General features: G+C 46.0%; 1 protein-coding gene across 1 annotated transcript in view; it reads right to left on the reverse strand.

Moving 5' to 3' along the window:
• HOMER2 (homer scaffold protein 2) overlaps positions 1 to 20,916 on the reverse strand; it is a 59,372-nt gene extending 38,456 nt beyond the window's left edge. Inside the window, exon 1 of the mRNA XM_068410920.1 lies at positions 20,676 to 20,916. Coding sequence (XP_068267021.1) covers positions 20,676 to 20,770 — 95 coding nt within the window. The 5' untranslated portion in view covers positions 20,771 to 20,916. The remainder of the gene's footprint in view (positions 1 to 20,675) is intronic.
• Positions 20,917 to 22,328: the final 1,412 nt, after the last annotated feature.

Consider the following 22,328-nt stretch of genomic DNA (forward strand, 5'->3'; position numbering starts at 1 on the left):
ACTTTCCCTTGCACCACGGCGGCTCTGCAAAGCCGACAGCGTCGACAAACTCCAGCGGTGCAGCTTGTAACATGGAGGGGAAATATCCTCCTTTGTGCATCCCAAACTCCTTTGACCAGTGGAGGCGACAATAAAGTGGCACTCAATTTTCGAAAGAAACGCTGAATTAGACACTTTTACAACACTTACCATGGCCTTACAGAGCTCCAAAGTGAGAAGGATTACTCTGTTACTCACTTGCAACTTTTGACATTTAAGAAAGCACTTTACTGATAGAGGAATGACTTCATTTACCAGGATTTCTTTCCTTTTCATTTTAACAGAGATTTATCAAGTTTTATGCTTAAACCAACAGCAATGCTAACTTGAAATTCCCACAGCACATCCTGCGTCATTCGATGGCTGAGCCCCTGCAAGCTGGTCGTTACGCCAGACTCCCAGTTTGCCCGCGGAGGCAGGGAGCAGCCAGCCAGGCTGCGGACTCATAAATCATAAGACAAAGCGAATTTATGAATGTTTAAAATCTCATGAATTTTAACCAAAGTTGTTAATGATTGATTAAATACTCTTTTAAAGAAAAAAAAATCTATTTAAAAATCAATTTGACAGTAACATCCGCTGTTTAGAGTAAAGCTGCTTGAAATGCAGCAAATGGAGGCCTAAATTATAGCTAATAGTTCTTTGTTTAATAATGCAGATTAAGACAGAAAATGTACTTTGATAATTATTAAATATGGCCAGCATGTTTTATAAATATGATTGCAATTTTCACGTCACGGTTTTACACATTTTAGTTGACTTTTTATTTCCATCCTTGTGTCATATGAGACAAATCTCAAGTAAAAAGCAATCATTCTCCATTAATGCAGAAATATGTCATCAACCTTTTCTGAAGAATTTAAAAAGCAAAAACTAAGACTCCGGAGTTAACTAACTACACCCACAGCTGTGTGAGATTCAGTATCACTTTCTGGTTAATATATAACCATGCCAAACTTTACACGTGTGTGAATAGCTGCAAGCCACGTGTTTTATATTACTCTTCCTAACCAACGGGAATAAGCACTCACTTAGGAAAAGTTTGAATTATTTAATTCAAAGTTCTTTATTTATCATTTGAATCATGAGCACAACCAGTGACTTCATCACTTCAGCTGTACAGACTCTTTGCTGACTGGCAGCCAGCACCCGGGAGAGCCCCTGGCCCTGGACCCCAGCCACACACGGGGCTGCCTGGAGCCAGCTCGGGCTCTGAACAGGGCACTGATGATGTGAACACTTCTGTATTTGAGCAATCCTTTTGGTAATAAACACAACACAGTGCCTCGTGTGGGGACCTGCAGGATGAGCACCCAAGTTCTTTTAAAGGTGCAAACTGTGCGGCGTGCGTGGGGTGGACACAGCACTGACCGAGCAGTGAACAGAGCAAAGCAGCTCCTTGACTCGTTGTAGGATCTGGAACACCAAACATCTTTGTGGCAGGCGCTCTGGTGCTCCACCAGAGGCGGAACCACTATTTGCACATTTTGCTAAAACTTTTATTAAAAGATCACATAAAATCCTCCATGAAGAGGATTCCTAGTTTACAGGACAGGATTATTTGTGCTCTGCCCACACTAATACTAGACAGCTTTGCACTAACTGTCTAATTTACCAATTGGAATAAATATAGTTTTTAAAAGACTATGTCCTCATACAGCTGCCATTTGGTGGAGGATGCACATACCCGCAGACAGCGTGTCAGTGTAGAATTTTTGGAACGTGGTGCTCCCTGCTACAGGCCAGCGTCATGCATGTGCTGAGGTTTATACTACCTGACAGCGCCAGCAGATCTGCAGTGATTTGCTATAACAAGTATTAGATAATGAGAATCTTTCAAGAAAGAAGAAGAGTAGGTGCAAACGCAGAATTCTACGGTGTGACATACCCCCCATCACTGGTCACGATACCACAAATTTTATTTGCGAAACGCAACATGATAAACTTGGTGTCAATAGTTATTTGGATTGAGCATCGCTACTACTGCCTGACAGTGCAATAAAAAGAACTAATCCTTTATGTATATCTTCACAAATAATGTAATTTGGAGTGCCATTTGTATTTATTTATGACAATTCAAAAATAAGCAACATTGCTAACAAGAGGAGTGCCGTTCCCCCCCTCCCTCCCCAGGCATGGCCAGCTGCACACACGGCTCTCCCACCCGGCCACCCCACAGCTGCCCTCCCCTCCCGTGCGAAAGCGGGACGGTAACAACGCCAGCTCCCAAAGCCACCAAGCATTGTCTGTGCCTCTGCCTTCTCAAAAATGCATGCACAGCTCCAAAGGCTAAGAGCACATCAGCGAGGCAAGCGTGTGCCTTCAGTCCCAAAGAAAACTGAATGAATGCATCTTGCACCTTGAAAGCAGCAAGCTCTCCAGTCACTCCTCCACGACCCCAGAAGCCACCAAACGTTCCCCTTCGGCCGGCAGCAGTGCTGGCGCAGGGGGTCCCCATGCTTCAGGGTGAGCAGCTGCCCTGCCAGGCTGCTGCTGCCTTGCCTTTCTTGATTTTACTGCTGCATGATGGCCCTTGAGGTCATGGATGGAGATTTTTCTCCCATTTGAAATACTCATCTAGATGAAAGTGCAGGCAAGTAATGATGCCTAAAAATTACCTGTGAAAACACTGTTTCATCTACCCATAGCATCACTCACTTGTTCATACATGCACATCTCAAACTTTTTTAAAAAAAAACAACCCTTCTCACCGAAACATGAAGATCCAAGTAAAGGAAGACCTCTGACGACGGACATAACTGCTGTGGGGAGAAGTTACCGTTCATGGTGTCACACGTGGTAATTAGCACACCAGTTGCAGTTTATACACAAAATTAATCTTTGCTCAAAGCAAAAGAGAGCCCACTATCCTCCAGCCTGTTAACTGTACATATTGAAGGCTTGTGCCATCTTGGATCAAATCTTTTCAGGTGGCGGAAAACCACATGAATGAGCTTCTTAATGATGACCACGGACGAAGCCAGAGGACCCCTCCTCGCCTCACCGCACACACTGCAGTCAAGACAAGTGCATCCCCTTTACGCTTGCCACAAACAAAGCAAATTCAGTTGTCTCAGCCCAGTTCCCTGACATACCGTAACCTCAACGTCCATCACTGGCCAGTTCATGGCCGGGGTCGGGGACCAGGACGGCAGGCTGGGCCCAGTCAGTACGGGCAATGTGCAGGGCTGGCGGGCAGGCGAACACTAAACCTGCACATTTTACAGATGTGGTAGCAGCAAATCGGCGTTATGAAAGCAGGCAGCTTGCTCCCTTCCCAAATTGGCATATGCTAATTAATGTGGGTCACTCAGATCTCATCAGCTGCGACAGGCAGGTTCGGGTGGCGGCTGCCAGCGCACACCACCAGCAGAAGGAAAGAGCCTGTTCCAACTTGCAAGGGTGCAAAACGTGTAGTGTGAAGCAAGCAGGTGGGTAATGGCTCCATTTTACACCTGAGGAAACAGCCATCGAGAGTGAGATGGCATCCCAGGATAACAGGGCCAGTAGCAAGCCTGGAAATAAAATTAAATCGCCTCATTTCCTCTCTGTAGCTTTGCTATCGCAGTTTTATACCAGATCTTCCACCCAGGGAAGCTTTTGACTAAGTGAATTTAAAAGGCTAAATCAGCAGCTGAATATTCACCACTCAACAAAAGAGACTATTGTAAAAATTATCAGACTTTACAGACCAGAGAGAAGTATTGGTGGTTTTAACAAGTGCTCCTACATGACGTGGAGGCAGGTGGGCCAGGCTGCCAGCCCTGCAAACCACCCACCTGCAGCCAAGCACCAGGAGCTGGATACAGGTCTGCCCAGCACACCTTGCCCGGACGCTCTCCACAGACCTGGGCAGCTCCCGTTCGTCCTGCAATGCAAACTGTCCTCCTCACGCAGGTACTGCCACAGCAAAAATTACTTGGAAGAACGGAGAAGCAACCCCGAGCGATACAGGGCAGGAATGGCGAGTGCAGAGAGAAAGGGGAGGCCTTAATATCCATTGTACAGGATGGATGGGAGAACTGGCCCAGAGCGGTAGGCTGGGCCAGGAGGGGAAAACTGCACTCGGTTTCTGCTCTTCTTTTTTTCTCTCTATAAAAAACAACAAGCACCTCTTAAACTGCACTTGTCAGTACTCTGCTAGCCAAGCCCTGTGCTCTGGGGCGCTGGTTTGCTGCAGGGTGGAACTGCGGGTACTTAGGAGGGTACAGGGAACAACTTCTGAAAACCCAGACTAGTATGACAGAAATTGCATCGTCCCTAAAAAAGGGGAAAACAAGAAAGAGAAACAGTTATTTTTAAAATATAAGTTACTCAAAGTCCTTCTTTTCAGTTGCTGAAACTCCTGTTTTGTAGGCAGACCCATCTCCTCGCGATGACGCTGAAAAGAAGTGCTGAATCTGGCAGCAGTGCTAATCCAGGGCAAGGTCGTGCAACTCGTTCAAATAACAGTCATGATTCTCTGGTCCACACTTTATATTAGACTTGATATCAACCTACCTGCAGAAATATATGAAATTCATTAAAAAAATAAATCTTTTTAGCTCCCTTCTTTTACAGGCATTATTATTTCAACACAGAATGTAATTAGCAAAAGTGCTTCTTGCATTTGTAGGAAACATAATAGTTCCAGTTACATAGACAAAAAAAAAAATGAAGAAAAACAACTAGCTAGCTAGAGGGGAATTTTCTGTTAAAAGTACAAACGTTAATTAAACTCATCTTTGATTTGCAGCTGAGTAAGTCCGAAAGAATAAATCTTCAGGACAAAAGCTCTCGGTATGAAAATCATTGTAACACCTGTGAGATCTCACAATATCATTATGCCTTTATTAAGTCAATATACAAATTAAAAGGCTTAACTTGGGCAGCGAATAAGCTCACACTTTATTTTTGGGCTGTCTCCAGATGGCTATCAACCTTTCAAGACACTGAAAATAAACACTCATACACAAGTGACAGGAACTGAGAGGACCCTGAACTAATCCTCCACAGGTAAGGTTATTTATTAAAAAAAAAACAAGTTGAGGCATGTGTGTGATACTGGTTGTGTTATTCTGATTATTTCAGAGATTCTTCCTGAGAAGACATCGAGAGAGGATCCATAAATTTGTACCCCTGGTAATGTCTACATGGCCTCCCATTTGCATAGGTCTAAATTCAAACCCTATTAAACTGAAAATAATACTTGTACTCTGTTTACCCCCAGCACATTTCCTACCCTTGCTGACAAATGAGGCTGCATCAGCACATAATCAGACCCCCAAAACCTTCCTATTTCTCCGGATTGGTTAAAAAGTACATCCTCTGGGTTCGCCCCAGCTCTGGTAGAGTTAATGCTTTAGCACAGCCTCCTCTGTGGCACAATGTTTGCTTTGTCATAGTTCAGCGAGAGATGATTGCCATTGTAAATTGAAAGTGTAAATCTTGGAGCAGAGAGCACAAGTCTGAATGCGAGGGAGAGCTGCCTCCGCCTGCGCCTTGCCCGGTACCAGCAGCCCCCACCCAGACCCAGACCCCATCGGGTTTGTGACAACTCCCCAGGCTCTGGCACACCGACCTGCACGCGTGCCCCAAAACGTACCCCACGCAGCTGGTGTTAGGCAGGATGAAGCACCGGCACGCACTAGCCTTGCTTTTACATGTTGGGGGTGAGACCCTCTGCCACGGTGCAGGGAGGCTCGAGCAGGAGGGACCCCACAAGAGCTCGTTACGGTGGGGTGTGCGGGGCTGAGCCAGCCCAGGGGTACCCCATGTGCGGGAAACACTCAGCTCCCGCCCACGGGGCACACATCAGCCTCTGCTGCTGTTGGAGCAGCCCAACCGCACCCAACCGGACCCACAGCTCTGCAGCTCTGTGTCACCATGGATTTGCCCATGCACAGGTAAAACACCATGGCAGTTGGTTGGTTTGTTTTACAAAGGAGAAATAAGGAGCCAAAGTGCAGATCTGAACTGCAAGTTTCTCCAGCACCATCCAAAAACAAGAGGCAGCGTTCCCCAGGGCTCTCACCTGCCCCACAAGCACTGCCCAGGAGCCCCCAGCACTGGCCTTGCTGGGGGAGATGAGGTGCCAGCAGCCCCAGTCGCTCCTGGGCCTCCTCACCCCACACCAGACACATCTAGAGTTCGCATTGGTGAGAAATGATCAAAGAACAGAAAATAATGTAGACACAATTTTGGAGGAAGAGAGAAATTTATTTTGCATTTGTAAACCAGCAGGAAAACCCTTTCGCATGCTAGTGGAGACATTATTATTATTATTAATCCTTTGCACTATGTCTTCTGTGTGGCAGAAGGCTGAGGATACTTTGAGGCTGTGTGTGCTATTTGGTGTTTAGTTAAAAAATGAAGAGATTAAATGTCAGAGGATATATGATCAAAATACACCGTGCCCACAAAGAGAATACTGAAGTGAAAGACCACGTGTGTGTCTGCACATGTAAAAGCCACTGACACCACCAGAGCAGCATCTTTATGTTTAGGACTTTTTCTTCTCCCATGCTATTAAGATTTGCATGGCAGATGAGGTTATCTTCGCACAAAGAAATCTGAAAAGTTGATTTTTATCAGTAGCATAATCAAAGCCTCACTATTGCAAAATAATATGATTAAACACTCCATTATTTCAAACGCCACAGAACTAAGCGGATCCTTGGAGGGGAGTACTTTTGTGTACTAATCCATGCATGTAATTATCGATATGCTTTCCCATACCCTATTCAAATGCTCTCCCCTGAGGCTTTTCTTCCACTTACACAAGCCAATCAGTTCATTTTAAAGAACAAGTTGTATAACTCTTTTTGATCTCCTGGCCTAAAGGACCAAATAAGGAATTCTACCAACCAGAACGTCAGGAGAAAGTGATAGGGCTTTGCTTGTTCCAGTGGCCACCACCACACGCAGCAGTGCAGGCAGGGCACGGCGCGCACCCTGCACTGGTACACGCTGTGACTGGAGACGCTGCCAGAGCACCTGGGCTCATAAAACACTCAAGTCTTGAGTGCTTTATTAGACAGCAAGAAAAAGGGTGCCAACAGATGGTTTAATCCAAGGATGCATGCCTTTATCGAAACTTACGTGTGTAAAAATTTAAAGCAATTAAAGAATAAGCAATTTACTCTGTAAGAGATTAGAAGGATGCAAACCAACGCCCGCACTGGGTTTTCGGTACGTGTATCAACTCGCCCGTGCTGAGAACAGCACCGGGCTGGCAACAGCACTGCCACGTTTAAACAGATTTGTTGCTAACAGCCTCCTTCTAGAGCCAACCATCTAGAAGACAAAAATCACCAACTGTAGTCAAGAACCCCAAAGACGGTGTGTTAAAAACAGCAAAGAGAGGTTCCAGCGCAAGCACATCCTGCGTGCTCCCAGCCAGGAAGCCCACAGCCGCTGTCAGGGAAGGCAAGGTGCTGGGCACACACAAGCATGGCTAAAGCCAGCATGAGTCCCCACTCCGTGCAGTTTAAATTAGGCTATCCAGAAGAAAGCAGATTTCCATCTTCTGGCCATTTTAATAGACTAATCGAATCAGCAACCAGCGTGTTTTGGTTGCTGCTAGCACACAGGCAGCACCTCTCTAAGGAACCGGGGGACACGGCTCTTGAAACTAATGTATTTACTAGCAGCCAATAAGATCACCAAATGACACATTTCTTCTGCTTCAAGTTAAAAATACAAAGGAAATTGCAAACATTTAGAAGCTAACATTATTCACTTTATTCTTTAAAAATATAACACCATCTGTTGCCATCAGATTTACAGTACAGTTCTCACATATGTACATTTATTTGTTGGTATAAAAAGCTGTCAGCAACCCCAGCACAAAAGTGAAGATCCTCTGGTAATCTCCTGGGCTTCAGAGAGAAAAACTACTAAATCTGAAAAACTTAACCAACAGGTCATACATGAGAAACACAGTATCTACAAAACAAAAAACCCACTACTCCCATCGCCACAAAACTAAACCCCACACCAGTAAAACCACAAAACTAAACACCTACAACCTGCTAACGCCGCAGGAAAGCAAAGTGCACATATTTGGAGGTAATACTGGGAGACACTTATCCCAGAAATTCCTGAACCTCAACAGCCACCTATTTCTGATCTCCGCAGTCCTGTGCCCTCAGCACTTCAGATTTCTGCATGCCAATGCCTCCAGCTCTGTGGGTTCTGTGAGGTACAGGTTATACAAGGTGTGGGCTATGGGAGGAGGATTTCATTTCAAGTATCAGCATTTTTCATGTGATACAGGTTCTGTAACTACAGGCTATAATGCAAATAATATGAAAAAAATGACATTTGTGTCAGCAGAGTCTCAAAAATTAGTGTGGGCTGGCTGAAAATGTGTAGAATAAACAAAACATAGCACACATTCTTATTATAAACTTATTACCCAAGATGTGTCTGGGTAAGACGTAAAACCAAACAAAAAGTTCAAGTTATTTTTTGGATATGCATTAGCCATTACAAATCTAAGCCCAGTTTTACAGAGGCTAACAGTCCAGAGCAGCCAAGCACCCACCCGGCGCTAGACCTGCAGGGGCAGTCAAAAGTCAGACCCCTTATAGTGTCAGATCATTAATAATTTTAAAATGAAAATGCCTTGACCTTATTTCAAAAAATTACTCGCTCTGCTGAAAAGCCATCTTCTTACTTTTCTGAAGTCAAACAAGAAACGTTGGAAGAATAAAATCTTACCTGTATGATGCTAATGACCACATTTCTCATGTTTCTAACATTTAGCTTTTTGTGCCTTGGAATTTAATGCAACAGGAGAGGATTTAATAATAATTTTTTCCCCTGTGACATACTCTGTCATGCTGGTATTTCTTGATTGAAAGACTGCAAGTAAATCTGGCTTTGCCTTATAAAATTAAGGTCTACTAGACATAAAAATCCAATTAGTGCTAGAAAAATTAAGGCATAACATTTCCTCAGTCTCATTTACACCAATACAGACTTTTTTTTGCTTTCTGTCAAGGGTGAAGGACACAGCTGAACGACGTGATTTTTTCCGTCTCATTTATATATTGATTGTAATAAGGCCAGACAGGTAGGCCTATACAAGGGCTGATTCTGTCAGCAGCCAAAGTTGCCAGGACCATGAGTATTGTCACTTATAGACTGATAAATGGACTACGTGGACTAATTGTATTTCAGCATCTCTGGACAGATGGCAAATCTTACAGCCATATGGTGATTATTTCCACTGCGCTGGAAGTATATTAATACTTACCAAAATGTTTAAAGTGATGAGATGGTCTAAAATAATTTTTCTGTGAACTGGAATAAAAACGAAGGGCTGGGACGGGCCGGCACGTTGCGGCTGGGCTCTCTCCCAGGATTCCCACTCGGTGCAGGCTCGAGGGCCGGCGGGTATCGCACAGTTATTGATGAAACGGGCTGTGCACTGGGTCCTCAGCTGGAGTACAGCGACGCTATCATAGCCAGGGGATAACATGCCTCATTTTAGCTATTCCACGTTGCCCTTGTTTAGTTGCCACTCTCCGCTGCTTGATATGCCGGCTGCCCTGTGAGTTGGCAGCACTGATAATACCAGGAAAAGAAAGTGTATGTTTTCTCTAAATCCTTCTCTGCTCTCTGGTTGAAAACACATTGAAGTTATTGTCCTATTTTTAAAGGTAGCCGCATACCCAGCCCTGGCCCATGCAAATGCAGAGGAGGATTGCCCAAACCACGGACAGCAGGGTCCCTGGAGTAGGACTATATGTGCACTATATGCATGTAGCTGTTCCCACGTCTGCTCCCAAAAGAGGAATCAACAGGGAGAGGGCAGAACTATGCCCCAGCAATCCTGTGAAACAAAACAAACCGGCTGGATGGCGACCAGAGGCTCATCCTGCTCACTGCCGGCTGGATAAGCCACCGCTAAGTTCTGCAGTGCTACTTCAGCACGAAGCCCGTAGCTCACCATATTTACCAAAAGCAAACACAGCACTCGATGGATAATATGTCAGGCTGACACGCTTTCCCCATGACACAACCTGCTTATGGCTGCGTCCTTTACTAATACTTTTGCTGTGTGGCTTTGAACCTTTTACGAGATTTATGCAGCAGTGAATTCACCCTTCAAAGCAACGGGAGCGTACGTGCAGGAGACCTGATCCTCCTCCACTCTAAGTTACTGCTTATTTATACCAAACAAATGTGAGCAAAATCAGCTCAATAAATTCTAGGTGGACTTTTATGCTAGAATAATAAGCCATATTACACAACTCAAATAATTTTTTGCTTTTCAGAAAAAAATTCTGAACATTTGTTTTAAAATAGGATTAAAAAGAATGTCTTGCATTACGTACCAATGTGTTTTGAGTGCAGTCTCATGGTAGGAGATTCCTTGCTAGTGGAGGCAGATGCCTCCCTTGCTGGGAGATAAAAAGTTTATGCACCAGGTTCCCCTATTTGCCATAAGTAAATTACAGCAAGTCAAGAGCTAGAAACGGCACACTTCGTAGTCCCTGTGATCTAAAATTAGTGCCTGGTGTTAGTATGCAGAATGGATCAAGTACTCACTCAGCCGCTGAGGACAAGGTGCCAATTGCTGAGAAATTCTTACTACGCTTTTTGCACGTTCACACTTTAGCACCCTAAGAATTAAATTGATTTGACTTGTAAGACCTCTATTACAGATCTCTCTAAACACCATTTTTCTTTTAGGAAGCTTTACTACCCTTGAGAGGCAGCAAAATCAGTAACCCAGACGAGCCCTGTGTTTTTCCATGTGCCTCCCCAGCCAATGCTTTGACCCAGGCTCAGAGCTGCTGCTGCCCCGGGCACCGGCCAGGCTGTCCTTCCCACAGGGAGCTGCAGCAGCTCCAATGTCACCACGGGGGAAGGAGGAGTGCCAAAAGGAGACAGAAAAAGAAAAGAAAGGGAGGAAAAGTAACTTAGATCCAAGGTGCAAAGTTTGGACCCCTCTGTTTAACTCATGGAAATCAGTCCTTCTTTTAAGGAATAACAGGCAGCACTGAACCATCCCAAATCATTCCCAGCGGTCGTGTGTCTATTTTCTCTTCTGGCCAATAATTCAGAGGTCATCCTGTAAAGCAGCTGACGAGCATAAACTCTTTCCAGTACAACCTCATGTCCCCTACGCTAATTTAACAGTTATTTGAAAGTGTGTTGCAAATCAGTGCAATGTTATTTCCATATTTCATGGGAGAAGCCTTCTAGAGTCGCACAATATTGCTCTATGTCTTAAGGACAAGGATGCCAATTCATAAGGCAGGGAGGAAAGACCAAAGAGGGAATGCAAAGTGGGTTAGATATTTTGATTCTGTTCCAAACTCTAAGCTTAAAATGTAAAAACTTTGGCAACTTTCCCCCCCTAGAATTTCAAACGCTAATTTCTAACTCAATGGAGAAAAATTCTTGCAAAGATCTGAACGACACATATGCAGGATTACTTAGATACTTATTAATAAGCTTAGATTAGCTCTGAAACTGAAAAATTCAGAATAGACTTTCCCCGTAGAGGGAAAAGCAGGTAACCACAACTGCAGGAGAGGTGTCTACCCCATGAGGAGCTCAGTCCAGCTGAAGAAGGAAGCCCTTTCCACAGCCCTCTGCAAAACCACAGGCTTTGCACAGAAGTCTGGGGAGGCAAAGCAGGGTGAGAGAGACTGTTGGGAGCATCAGGCTGAATACAACTAAGTCCTTGAAAGCTGATGCATCTTCCATAATACGCAATTTTGAAGGTCTCAAAAAACAGACGCTCAGAACTTTCTGTCCAGGGAACGTCTTTGAGGATGACACGGAAACTTAAAGACATTATTTGTCCTTCAGAGCTCTCAAAAGACAAAGCAGAATTTCACATGATGCACAAACACCCATTTCCCTGCTCCAAAGCACAGAGGAAGGTGGAAGAGGTACACAGGGAAAGTTCCCCGAGGAAGCACGCACTCATGCACACTTCTGGATCTGCCCGCGAGGAGGCAAGCATTCTCCCATCAACCCCAAATAACTCCCAGACCAACAGCTCCCTTTGTGGAACATGGGATCTGACCCTCGCTCGGCAGCTATCATGTTTCATTGTAACTGAGATTAGCGATTCAAGCTTTTAATTGACTTTGGGCGGGTGTAGTGAAGTGTCAAATGTCTGTTCTCAGTCAAGCCAGTTTCTGTTAGTATTGAAAAGCACCATAAACGAAATTAGACTCCATTTTTATGTATTAGCATTTTTAGAAGATCCCTTAAATACCAGTTTATAAAGACCACCTCTATAAACAACAGGCAGCAGAAAATTGGCTATCGTCTCCTGTAATGGACTACATAAGTGACAAACAAGTGTCAAACACAAAACAAAATAACCATGAAAAGAGAGAGCTCTCATTCACCTGTGTGCTGTAAAGTTTTAGGCAACTAAATCTCCTTTATTGTTTCATAAAAGAATAAATTTCTTCCTATCCCAGCCAGAGGAGAGGGGATTATTATGACAATCATTGGATTATACGTGTACATAAGTAGAGTCCAAAGATGCTTTTATCGCCTCCTCATATACCCAAGGGCAACGGTTGTGCCCTTGGGTGTATGTTGTGCCCACGAGTACCTCGGGGCTGCCCTGTCTGGGCAGAAACCTCCTGGCAGGTCAGGGAGGAGCATTTCGGCTTTGGGGCTACCAGGGGTTTGGACTACATGAAGGTGTAAGAGGTGGGGCCTTACCTGGAGGGGCAGGGCATAGGTACATCCTGGTTAGAGATGGGGTGATGTCAAGGCAGGGACAGGGGGACAACTATGCTGTTACCATCTCTGCACTGGTGTCTGAACTACCTGCCAGAACAGAGCTCCTGCCTCGTCTTTAGACATCACCATCTCTGAAATAAACAACAATAAGATGTCAGACTCTCCCCACACTTCCCCACGCATCCTCCAAGCAGCCCTGAGCCCTGCGCAGCCTCAGATGCTGGTCAGTGACATTTTGCACGTCTGCTCTCAGACGATTTCTCCCATTTTATTTTTTTTTAATGCTCTTATTCACAGTTTTCAATATCAGAAAACAGATCACATGTTCCCACTTAAACAACTCCAGGGAGACATTTTAGATATGTGCAACAGATTTATAGTGGGAAGCCAGAACACAAGAGCCCGATAAAACGAGGGAATGAAACAAAAGCAACAAAGTGTTGCTGTTACAAATTACAGAGCAACTCACCAAAAGCTAAGAACTCAAGTCCGTCACTGAAACGCAACTAATATGAAGGAGAGACAGTGTCCATCTTTTCAAAGGGAAAAGCCTTGCTGAATACCCCCAGCTGTGGCTACACTACCTGTCCTTCTTCCAGGGATGAAACAATCAGTAATGAATATTGAAAATAAGATGCTCACACCCCCACATAATAAAATTAACATTTCCCTTCAGTTTTATGCACAATTTAATTTTATATTTTTTTCCCTCCCCAAAATACAGTGTTCCATACCTGATGAGCATCTACTGCAAAGCGTTAAGCAGAGGCAAACAAGTATTTATACAGTAGTACTCATACACACCATTTCACAGTCCAAAAGGAAGGATCCTCAGTACAACTAGAAGTAGCTTTAGGAAAAAATATCGTACAAGCTGGCTACATATGTTTAGACGTATTCCAAAGAGACCTTTGCTGTCTTGCTGCACTGATGTACTAAACCTTGCCTGATAAGAATGCAGTTGCAGGACCTCCACTATTTTAATGCAAACGCTACCAGGGAACAACACCTGGCTGCTCCGGAGGGCCCTCTCCGGCCCCTTCACACGTAGGCAGAAGCGTGCAACTTCTAAAGAATATTTTTTTTCTGAATTGCAGCAGGGTTCAAGTTTCTAAACCCTGTAGGCTGCAGTGAAGCTTCCAGACAGAAAGAAAACAGTTTGTCACTTCAGAAATTCCTACGATCCTGCATTTTGATAAGCCACGTCAAATAAATAAAATCAGACTCAAGTGTGTGGGGGAGGCAGGGAAGGAGGATGTGTTCCCACTGAAGTGCACAAGCTTTGCACAGTACCCAGCAGCCACTTCTGCTCACACCTCTATTGCCAGGCTCTCTTTCTGTTGTGTCAAATCTCCTCTCTCTTCTCTATGATAAAGCCATGGTTGTTTTGCAGCTAAAGCTCCCAGTCTTGCCAGCCTTCAACATGAAGCCCACAAATCCTCAAACACCTACACAGCAGAGCCTCCTGCTCCCCTCTGAGTCATTAAGCAGGCTGTCCCACTCGGTGATGTCATCCAGCAATATCCTTTTTTTTTAAACAAATCCTAAAATGCCTCGAGCATCAATTATATAAAATATTATCTTCATTTTAATCCTGACCCCAGTGGCAAAATTACCATTACGAAGCATTTCCAAGTGATGCAAGAGGGCCCAATAGCCTCTAATAGTTGCTACGTCAATGAGGAGTAAGCAGCCAGCTACTCATGTCACACATGAGCTAAGCACAGAGCATCCAAGACAGCAGCAGCAGGCAGATTTCTCTCTTACAAACAGGCAGAGAGCAGCTAGGATGTGTCATCAAAAATATAATCAAAGATCAACTGCATCATCCAATCTCATCTTGTGCATTTTGCATGAGTACACATTACACAACCCCTGCTCATGCCGTCTCTAACCTGTGCTGGGTGATGTGTGGCTGTGGCGCAGCAGTAACCTTTGCTGATACTAATGGTCTATTCCCTGCCTAATTGCTCTTGCCATTAAAAGTGCTTCTTTAATGCTCAAGCTTAAACGCTTCCTGCCTTGGTTTGAAGGCAGTGCCCTTGTCACATTCTGAGATTTAATAACAGGATTGTCAGCTATTTACAGTGTACAGCTGAATTATCAGAGAAACACAGTTGAAATACATTCCCCTAAGGACATTTACATCCTAAAGAGCCACGACTGCAACACAGTATAAACAAGTCACACGCTGTATTCCCAGTGCACAAAGTGCACAAACGCCATGGGCAGCATTCAAGGTGAACGCAGGAGGAGAACTGACCGTGTAGCAACCTGCAGGACCGAGGACCTTCCCACTCTGCACACGCCCTATCACAAAGTCAACAGGAAAACCAACAGCTGAATCAAAATGCTTACGTGTCCTTAAATACGTGTTCGTGGGTGAGGCTATTTATTGTAGGCACTGCATTAATTGAGCCAAATGAACAAATAAAACAAAGAGCACTGCAGAAAGTCTAGGTGCAAAACCAGGCTGATGTCCTTGCTCTTGGGTTCTCAGCAAACTCATTGCTCCTCTCTGCCCATTTCAGTCATGCGGGGAATATGCTTGAACAGCTTAAGACACTTTGTCAGATCTTGAAGCAGTTAAAACTATTTTCAGTTGAAAGAAACTGAACATCAAATAATTCTTTTTAACATTTCAAATGATGCTTTTGTTATCAGGAGACCTGCTCACCATCATCTTTTCAAGAGGGGCTTGAGGGACATCCCAACTTTTGGGAGGATATTTTATTTATAAGTTTATTCTCAAGTGATAATCAAATTAACAGTGGTAATTAATTAGGCTAGAAGCTGAAAGGAACTTGACTATGATCACACTCTTAGCATTAAGTTTCCTTTCTGCATTGTCTATGTGAGCAAATTTTGATGAAATTTGCACCAGGGCACTCAAACTAGTCGTGGTACTGGCAGCTTTTTCCTATTGTAGTTTGCTGAAGTTATCTCTAGCAGACCCGAACATTTTTTTCTTAGCCCACTGTGTCTTTCATGTCAATCATTCATTCATCATTTCTTTCTGCTACTCTTTTATTAGCTTGTTTCATAATTTCTCCCAATCCCATGTTTTCCTTAGAGTTTATTCACACGGGAGATTTTTGCCCAAATTCAGTTACGTGCATCTGCAATGTTACAAACTCCTCACATAATCGTGTGAGATGTGACGAGGGCTCTCACTTGATGACAGGCTTGGGTGAAACACTCCAACATCACAGGTTTGCTCACTCACCTGAATGCAACCACACCAAAGTCCTAAGCATACACAAACCCTTATGACCATCTAGCTATTTCTTCTTTTTTTAATTCTTTCTTCCCTCAAAGCTCCCTGCCTCTCTAACCTTATTAAATTTCATTAAATGTAAGAAAGGAACTACATATAACAGGTTTTAAACATACTGTTGAGGTCAACTGAGTTTCCTCATCCATTTCAGTGAACTCAACGTACTGCGCCAGAACTTAAAGTTCTCTGGACCAGACTTTTTCACTGGATCTTGTACAGACACCTGTATGTGTACACAGAGATACCGAATTCTCCAAGTCAGAACAGCAGCCATTTATACCCACTCTGCAAAATGGGAATAGCTACATAAGGAACGAAGGCTGTGAAGAATCAAGCATCCCCAGACAGCTGCTTCAGAAATCATGAGATTAACAGCATCTATCAAATCTCAGTCCCTTTCCTTGAACCCCAACATAATCATCAGTTGGATGGTACCTGATATAATCTGCCCCCGCTGAGCTCTGCTAGGAACCGAACTGAAGCTGCTGACCTTAAAACCTCAAAAAAAAACGAGTCCCTGAGCTCAAAGTACCAACTCAGCTGCATTTGGGCATGCACTCATCCCAGTCCCGCTTTGAGGGACACCAATTTTGCAGTGCAAGCCGGGTGCTGTTATCTGCCTGCCACTCCTGGGGTCCCAGGATGTCCCTTCCCTTGTGGACAGATGGCGCTGCCAAACTTTGGAGGGAGCCAGCGCGAGACTCCTGTGGATTTCAGCAGGAGCTGGACGATGGCCAAGGTGAATTTCCTCTGCAACATGCTATTGCCCGCTCCAGAGCTTCTCGGGCGAAGCTTATCACCATGGTATCTAACGTACTGCTGGTTCTGGGAAAGGGCAGCTTGAACACTGTCCAAAATTAATGTCTTCCTATAACACTAGCTTCATCACATCATCTGCTTCCTTCACCACCTTCTTTCCTCGTCCTCCCATTTGTTTGCCTTTTACTCCCCAAATAAAGCCATATGTTGGCCAATGGACATGACTATTGCTGACAGCAGAAGGGAAGAGCGCAAGGCAGACTTTCCTGATGCTCTTAAATATCACTGTGTAATAAAAACATCACATATGATTACTCTCGGAAATATAGCCCCCCAACTGCACCTTTTCATGAAAATATTACAGGAGAGGCTGAGTCTTGCTCATGAGTCCAGTCTCCTTAAGATGAGGTTACTTCATTGCTTGATCCAGGCTTGGAAACTCGCCTTTTCTCACCTTCCTGGAGGAAGGTGTGGACTCAAAGCCCACCTGGGGGAGGTACAGATGGATCTAGGCAGACATGGCTAATTTACCACATTAGCCCCTGCAGAAGCAGCACAGAGAAGCCATCTCATATCAGCCAAAAGAAATGTGTGCTACGAGCTAGCCCATCATTAAGCTGTGTAGCACACATTTTACATTGGTATACAGCTTTCTGCAATAATTTCTAACACTTGGAGGCCTGATTTTCATTTTGATATGATTTATAAAACAGATTTAAAACTCAATTTTATTGCTAGAGGGTATTTAAATTAGTTGAGTTTTAATCCAACAGATAATATAAATAACAGCTTCAGCAACAGTGAAGTGATTTACAGGTCTAATCCAAACTGGATACTTGTCACACGCCTCATAACAATCAGTATTTGGTAACGGACAGATAAGGAAATACAAAGATACTAAAGAAATGAAAACAATAAAAGAATGTAAGCACAGACGAAGCAGCTATCCAATACCTCCTTAAATTATCTAATAATGAAACCTGAAGCATCTTTATAACTGGAACGTTAGCTTAGGCTGCTTAAATGGAGGTCAAATTGAATCAGACCATGGCTATTAGACGAGCAGGTACAGCTCACTAAAATCAGAGCCATAGACAAGCGAGCCTCTGTCTTGGTTGTGTTAGCCCTCAGCTCGCCACACCGAGAGACAAATCAGGTGGCATTTTCAGACAAAGATTTCTACAGCTGGAAATGTGTTACATTGTGGCTTTCAAGTAGCTCAAGTTTAAGCTCTGAGACTATTGAGGTAATAACAGTTATCAGATATGCTGGGTAGAAGAAAGTGGTGATTTAGGAAAAGATTTATTCCCTTTAAAGTAAACATTTGTCCAGTAAGATCCTTAACAGTGGCTTGACCCAAAGACAATGGTTTTCAGCCAGCAGGAATCTTCACATTAACTACAGTGGGCACTGAAGCAGATTTATTTTTTTTTTGCCTGGACACTTATTTACAACATCTTTTTCACATCCCCTGAATTACAGGCATTAATTTTTTTAAAACATGAAAATTACTTCTGTAAAACTTGACACTACTTTGCTGCCTAGTAAGTTGAACTTAAAACAACAGTTTAAATAGCTCAGCTCACAGCTAATAAGCAATTTAAATAGCTTTGCTGAGCTCGAGTAGCTGTATCAGGTTTCATAGCACCATCAGTCACTGCCAAATCCATAGGCAGCATTTAAACGAATCGTTAGCAATGGTCACCCCCAGGAAAAAAAAAAAAGGAAAAAAAATATTTTAAGAGCTACGCGTCAAGTTATTGGCACAATTTCTGTGAGAACGTGCCCTGTATGTGACACCAAAATGTGCCCAGAAAGCAAATCCCACTGGAATGCCTGGGACAAAATATATTCTTTCAAGTGAGAAAGACCGAGTTCTGTGCTCTGACAAAGACAGATGAGTACAGTGGTGCCCATTTCACAGAAGGAAAAGCTGAAGCATGCAGAGGTGAAGGATTTGCCAGCAGCGATGGAACAGGGAGGAATCTGCAGGTTTGCTCCTGTGTCACGTGTGCTGAGCCATGGCTACAATAGCACTGTCACAAATGTACTTCCAAGTTCTCTGTATCAAAAAGGTGAATGGCAAGATAATGACGTGAGACACTTGCAAAATGTCTATCCAAAAACCACCTTGTCTGCACTCTGTACAGAGTGTACAAGCGTGTAGAACCCACGCCGAAACTCTGGGAAGGAATGATGCTGGGAGCCAGAGCTCACGTGCACCGGTGTAAGACTGAAACAACTTACTTGGCGTTAAACACGTTAAATCAGGATATTGCACTAGACTGGTGAATGTGCCTCAGACCTGTACAAGCCTGCATGTTCCAACACAGTGTACAGAGCACCGCAGACATGAGCACAACCAGAGCACTCAAAAGCCTTCAAGTCCTTCACAGCGTGAACAGCTCTGGAGGCAGAGCAGGACCACGCTGAGCCCAGAACTATGACTGACCTACAGAAGGGGCTGGGGGACCCCTGTGACCTTCCACTCAATTCTCTCCAAGCCACAGCTAAACTGATCCACCAGTACGGAAACTGTTAACAATGATGACAACAAAAATATTTGCCTTTAGAGATGCCCGGGTAAATTGACAGAGGCAAGTTTCCCTTGGATGGATGTTTCTGACCAGCCCGGACTCAGCGGGGCAGCGCTGCTCCAGCCAGGTTTTGATGCTTCTTTCTCCAACCCCAAGGTCAGTTTCTGTTTTATTTTCCAGTGGAACTGTACATAATTAAGAAGCAGGCGAGCCCCTTGTAATCCTGAAGTGAAACACTGGGAGATACTCACTTAGATCCTATTTCTCCCTCTGCCCCTGTACTTCTAATTCAGTACGCCTGGGTATCAAATTCCAACACATGCATGACATTTTAATTCATTTTTTATCCATATTGTCTCGAATTGTATCACTTTGACAATAATAAACAAATCTGTGGTGGGAGTTTGTATAGTTGGAAGCAGCACAAGGAAGCTCAGAAACTGGAGAATGATTCCTTGCCACAGGGGGGTGAGAAGAGGTAAGGAAGAGAAAAGGTGTAAGAGAACATAATAGGATAAAAATAAAGCAAATTAAATGTGTGGGTTTGGAATCCCCCAAGACATTCTGGTCGAGAGGATCTCAAACCTATATATAGTTCAAGCCAAAAGCACAACGTTAACCTTTGTTTCCTGATATTTAGTTCACAAATTGCCCTAATGCCAGCATTTGGCTTTTGTCTCCTCGTTAAAGTTAGACGATAGGAAAAAAGCAGGACTGATTTTTGGAAAGATCAAGATGAATTGTCCAAGAGGCCACCACATGTGATCAGAGACTTCTGACATATTAAAAAACAAACAATGGAGGGGAATATTTACACAAATTAGCAAACAACTGGCACAGTTCAGGCAAGTTTATCGTGTGCCTCCAGCAGCCCAGAGCTCTCGCTGAACATGAATGAAATGCTCAGAGCATGAAACGTCTGACAATGAACTCGCTGCTCAGACCGGCGCACACGCCACAGCCTCCCGCCGAGGGACCGACCCCCGGGCCGCGACACCCCCGGCTCCTCCCCTCTTATCCCAGCGGGGATTTTGCCCCCGGGAACGTGCCGGGCTGTTCTCCCTCCGCTGCGCGCCCGCTCCGCCGGTGGCTCGGGCGGGAGCCTCCCCGCCGCCGCTCCGAGCGGGCGGTAAATGATTAATTGCGTTATAAAACGCCGGTTTTGGGGAGTGCTCACAGGGCAGCCGGGCGCTGCCGGCGCTTCGCGGCGGCCGGGCGCACCTGCGGCGGGGCCAGGGCCGGAGGCGGCGCCCACGCGTGGGTCGGGGCGCGGGGCCGGGGCGGCGGAGGCGGCGCCCACGCGGGGCCGGGACGGGACGCGGCGCCCACGCGGGGCCGGGGCCCGGCGGACTCACCCCATGTCTCGGCACCTTTCGGCGGCGGCGACGGCACCCCCGGGCGGCTCCCCGCGCTCGGCGGCCAGCGGCGGCCGCGTCCCCACTTCGCACATGCGGCCGCCCCGGCACCGGCACCGGCCCCGGCTGGCTGCGGCTGCACGGCGGCGGCGGCGAGGCGTCCTGCTCCTCCTCCCGCCGCCTCCCTCCCCCCTTACATAACCTCCCTCCCGGGCGGCGGCGGCACCGAGCAGCCTCCCGCGGCACCCGCCGCCCCGCCAGGCGGCAGCGCGGGGGCGGCGGGGCGGGGCGCGCTCCCGGGGCCCCTCCGCTCCCCGCCCCGGGCCCGGGCGGGCGGCAGCGAGATTTTGCCCTGCCAGGCGTTGTGCCCCGGGTGGGGAGGGAGAAGCCCCGGCGGGAGGTGTCAGCATCGCGTCCCCCTGGTGCCCGCGCCGGAGGGGGGGGACGGGGCGGCGAGAAAACTTCGGGTGAAGTTGTGGGGGTGCCCCCGAGCGGCCCCGCTCGCTGCCGTCAGGCCCCAACGGCGAGAGGGGGCAGCCGGACCCGCTGTCCCGGACATGCTCCTCCCAGGACCGGGACTCCCCGTCTGCTTCCCGACCGGCTGTCCGGGGACCAGCTTGTCCCGCAGCGTGAGCGCGCCCCGCTGACAGCCCCGGCTCCGCGGGGCGGGCACGGCTGCGGTCCGAGAGCGGGTCCCGGGGATGCCCTTCCCACCCCGAGGCAACGTCCCCGCCGAGGGATGTCTTGTGAGACACAAGCAGGCGATTCTCCCACCATAAAGCCCTCCCCAGGGCTTCTCGCGCTTCGAATCCGTTTTCCCAGGGGAATGAAAGGAGCGCAGCCCGTGTGTCGTGCCTGCCCCGCCGTCCCGAGTAGCTTCCAGAGCCCCTGGGCAGTGTCAGCCACGTTTGGGCAACGGCAGACTCAGCCCCACAGTCCTGATCTGGCCCCCAGCCTGCTGCTCAACCCAGAAGAGCAAATGGCACCAGGAGGACTGCCCCTCTTTTGGCCCTCCTCAGCCCGCCCGCAAATCTGTGCCGGGAGTGGTCCCAAAGGCACCATTTCCCTGGAGGCTTCATGGAAATAAAGAGAGGGATGATTCCTTTCCGTGGCGAGAAAAATTGCACTAGTGTGGAAGGGCTGCGGTATGGCTGCCCAAGCCCGAGGCTGACACTGACACCTGAGAGGCGATCACAGGACACAAATCCAGAGGAAAGCCATGGACCTGCTCGTTCAGGTATTCGTAGGACTGCGCTACACAGACACAGCTACTCTCTTGTGGGGAAAAGACACCCAATTCACACCTAAGACAGGATTTTAACTTCTCCCACACAAAGTTATAATTAATACCCTGCCATCAAGAGTGATTATTTTAATCTCTTTTTTTATATCCTGTTGATTTATCCTTTCTTTCAACGAAAGTTTAGGAGTTGTGGGAAAGGCTTTATGTTTGCTTGCTTTAACTTTGTGTGTAATAACTGAGGTTATCCCCAGTATTACCTGGGCACCTCATGGGGACCCTCAAAGGCAAACTTAACCAGCAACCTAACACCGTCCAGCTATGGACAATGAAACTGTCTCCCACTCTGACAGACAACTATTTCCTGATGTCTGGAACACCAAAATGGAATTTCAATCCCATACACTTAAATA

Source organism: Nyctibius grandis, chromosome 11, assembly GCF_013368605.1.
Source record: "Nyctibius grandis isolate bNycGra1 chromosome 11, bNycGra1.pri, whole genome shotgun sequence".
Lineage (NCBI taxonomy): Eukaryota > Metazoa > Chordata > Aves > Nyctibiiformes > Nyctibiidae > Nyctibius > Nyctibius grandis.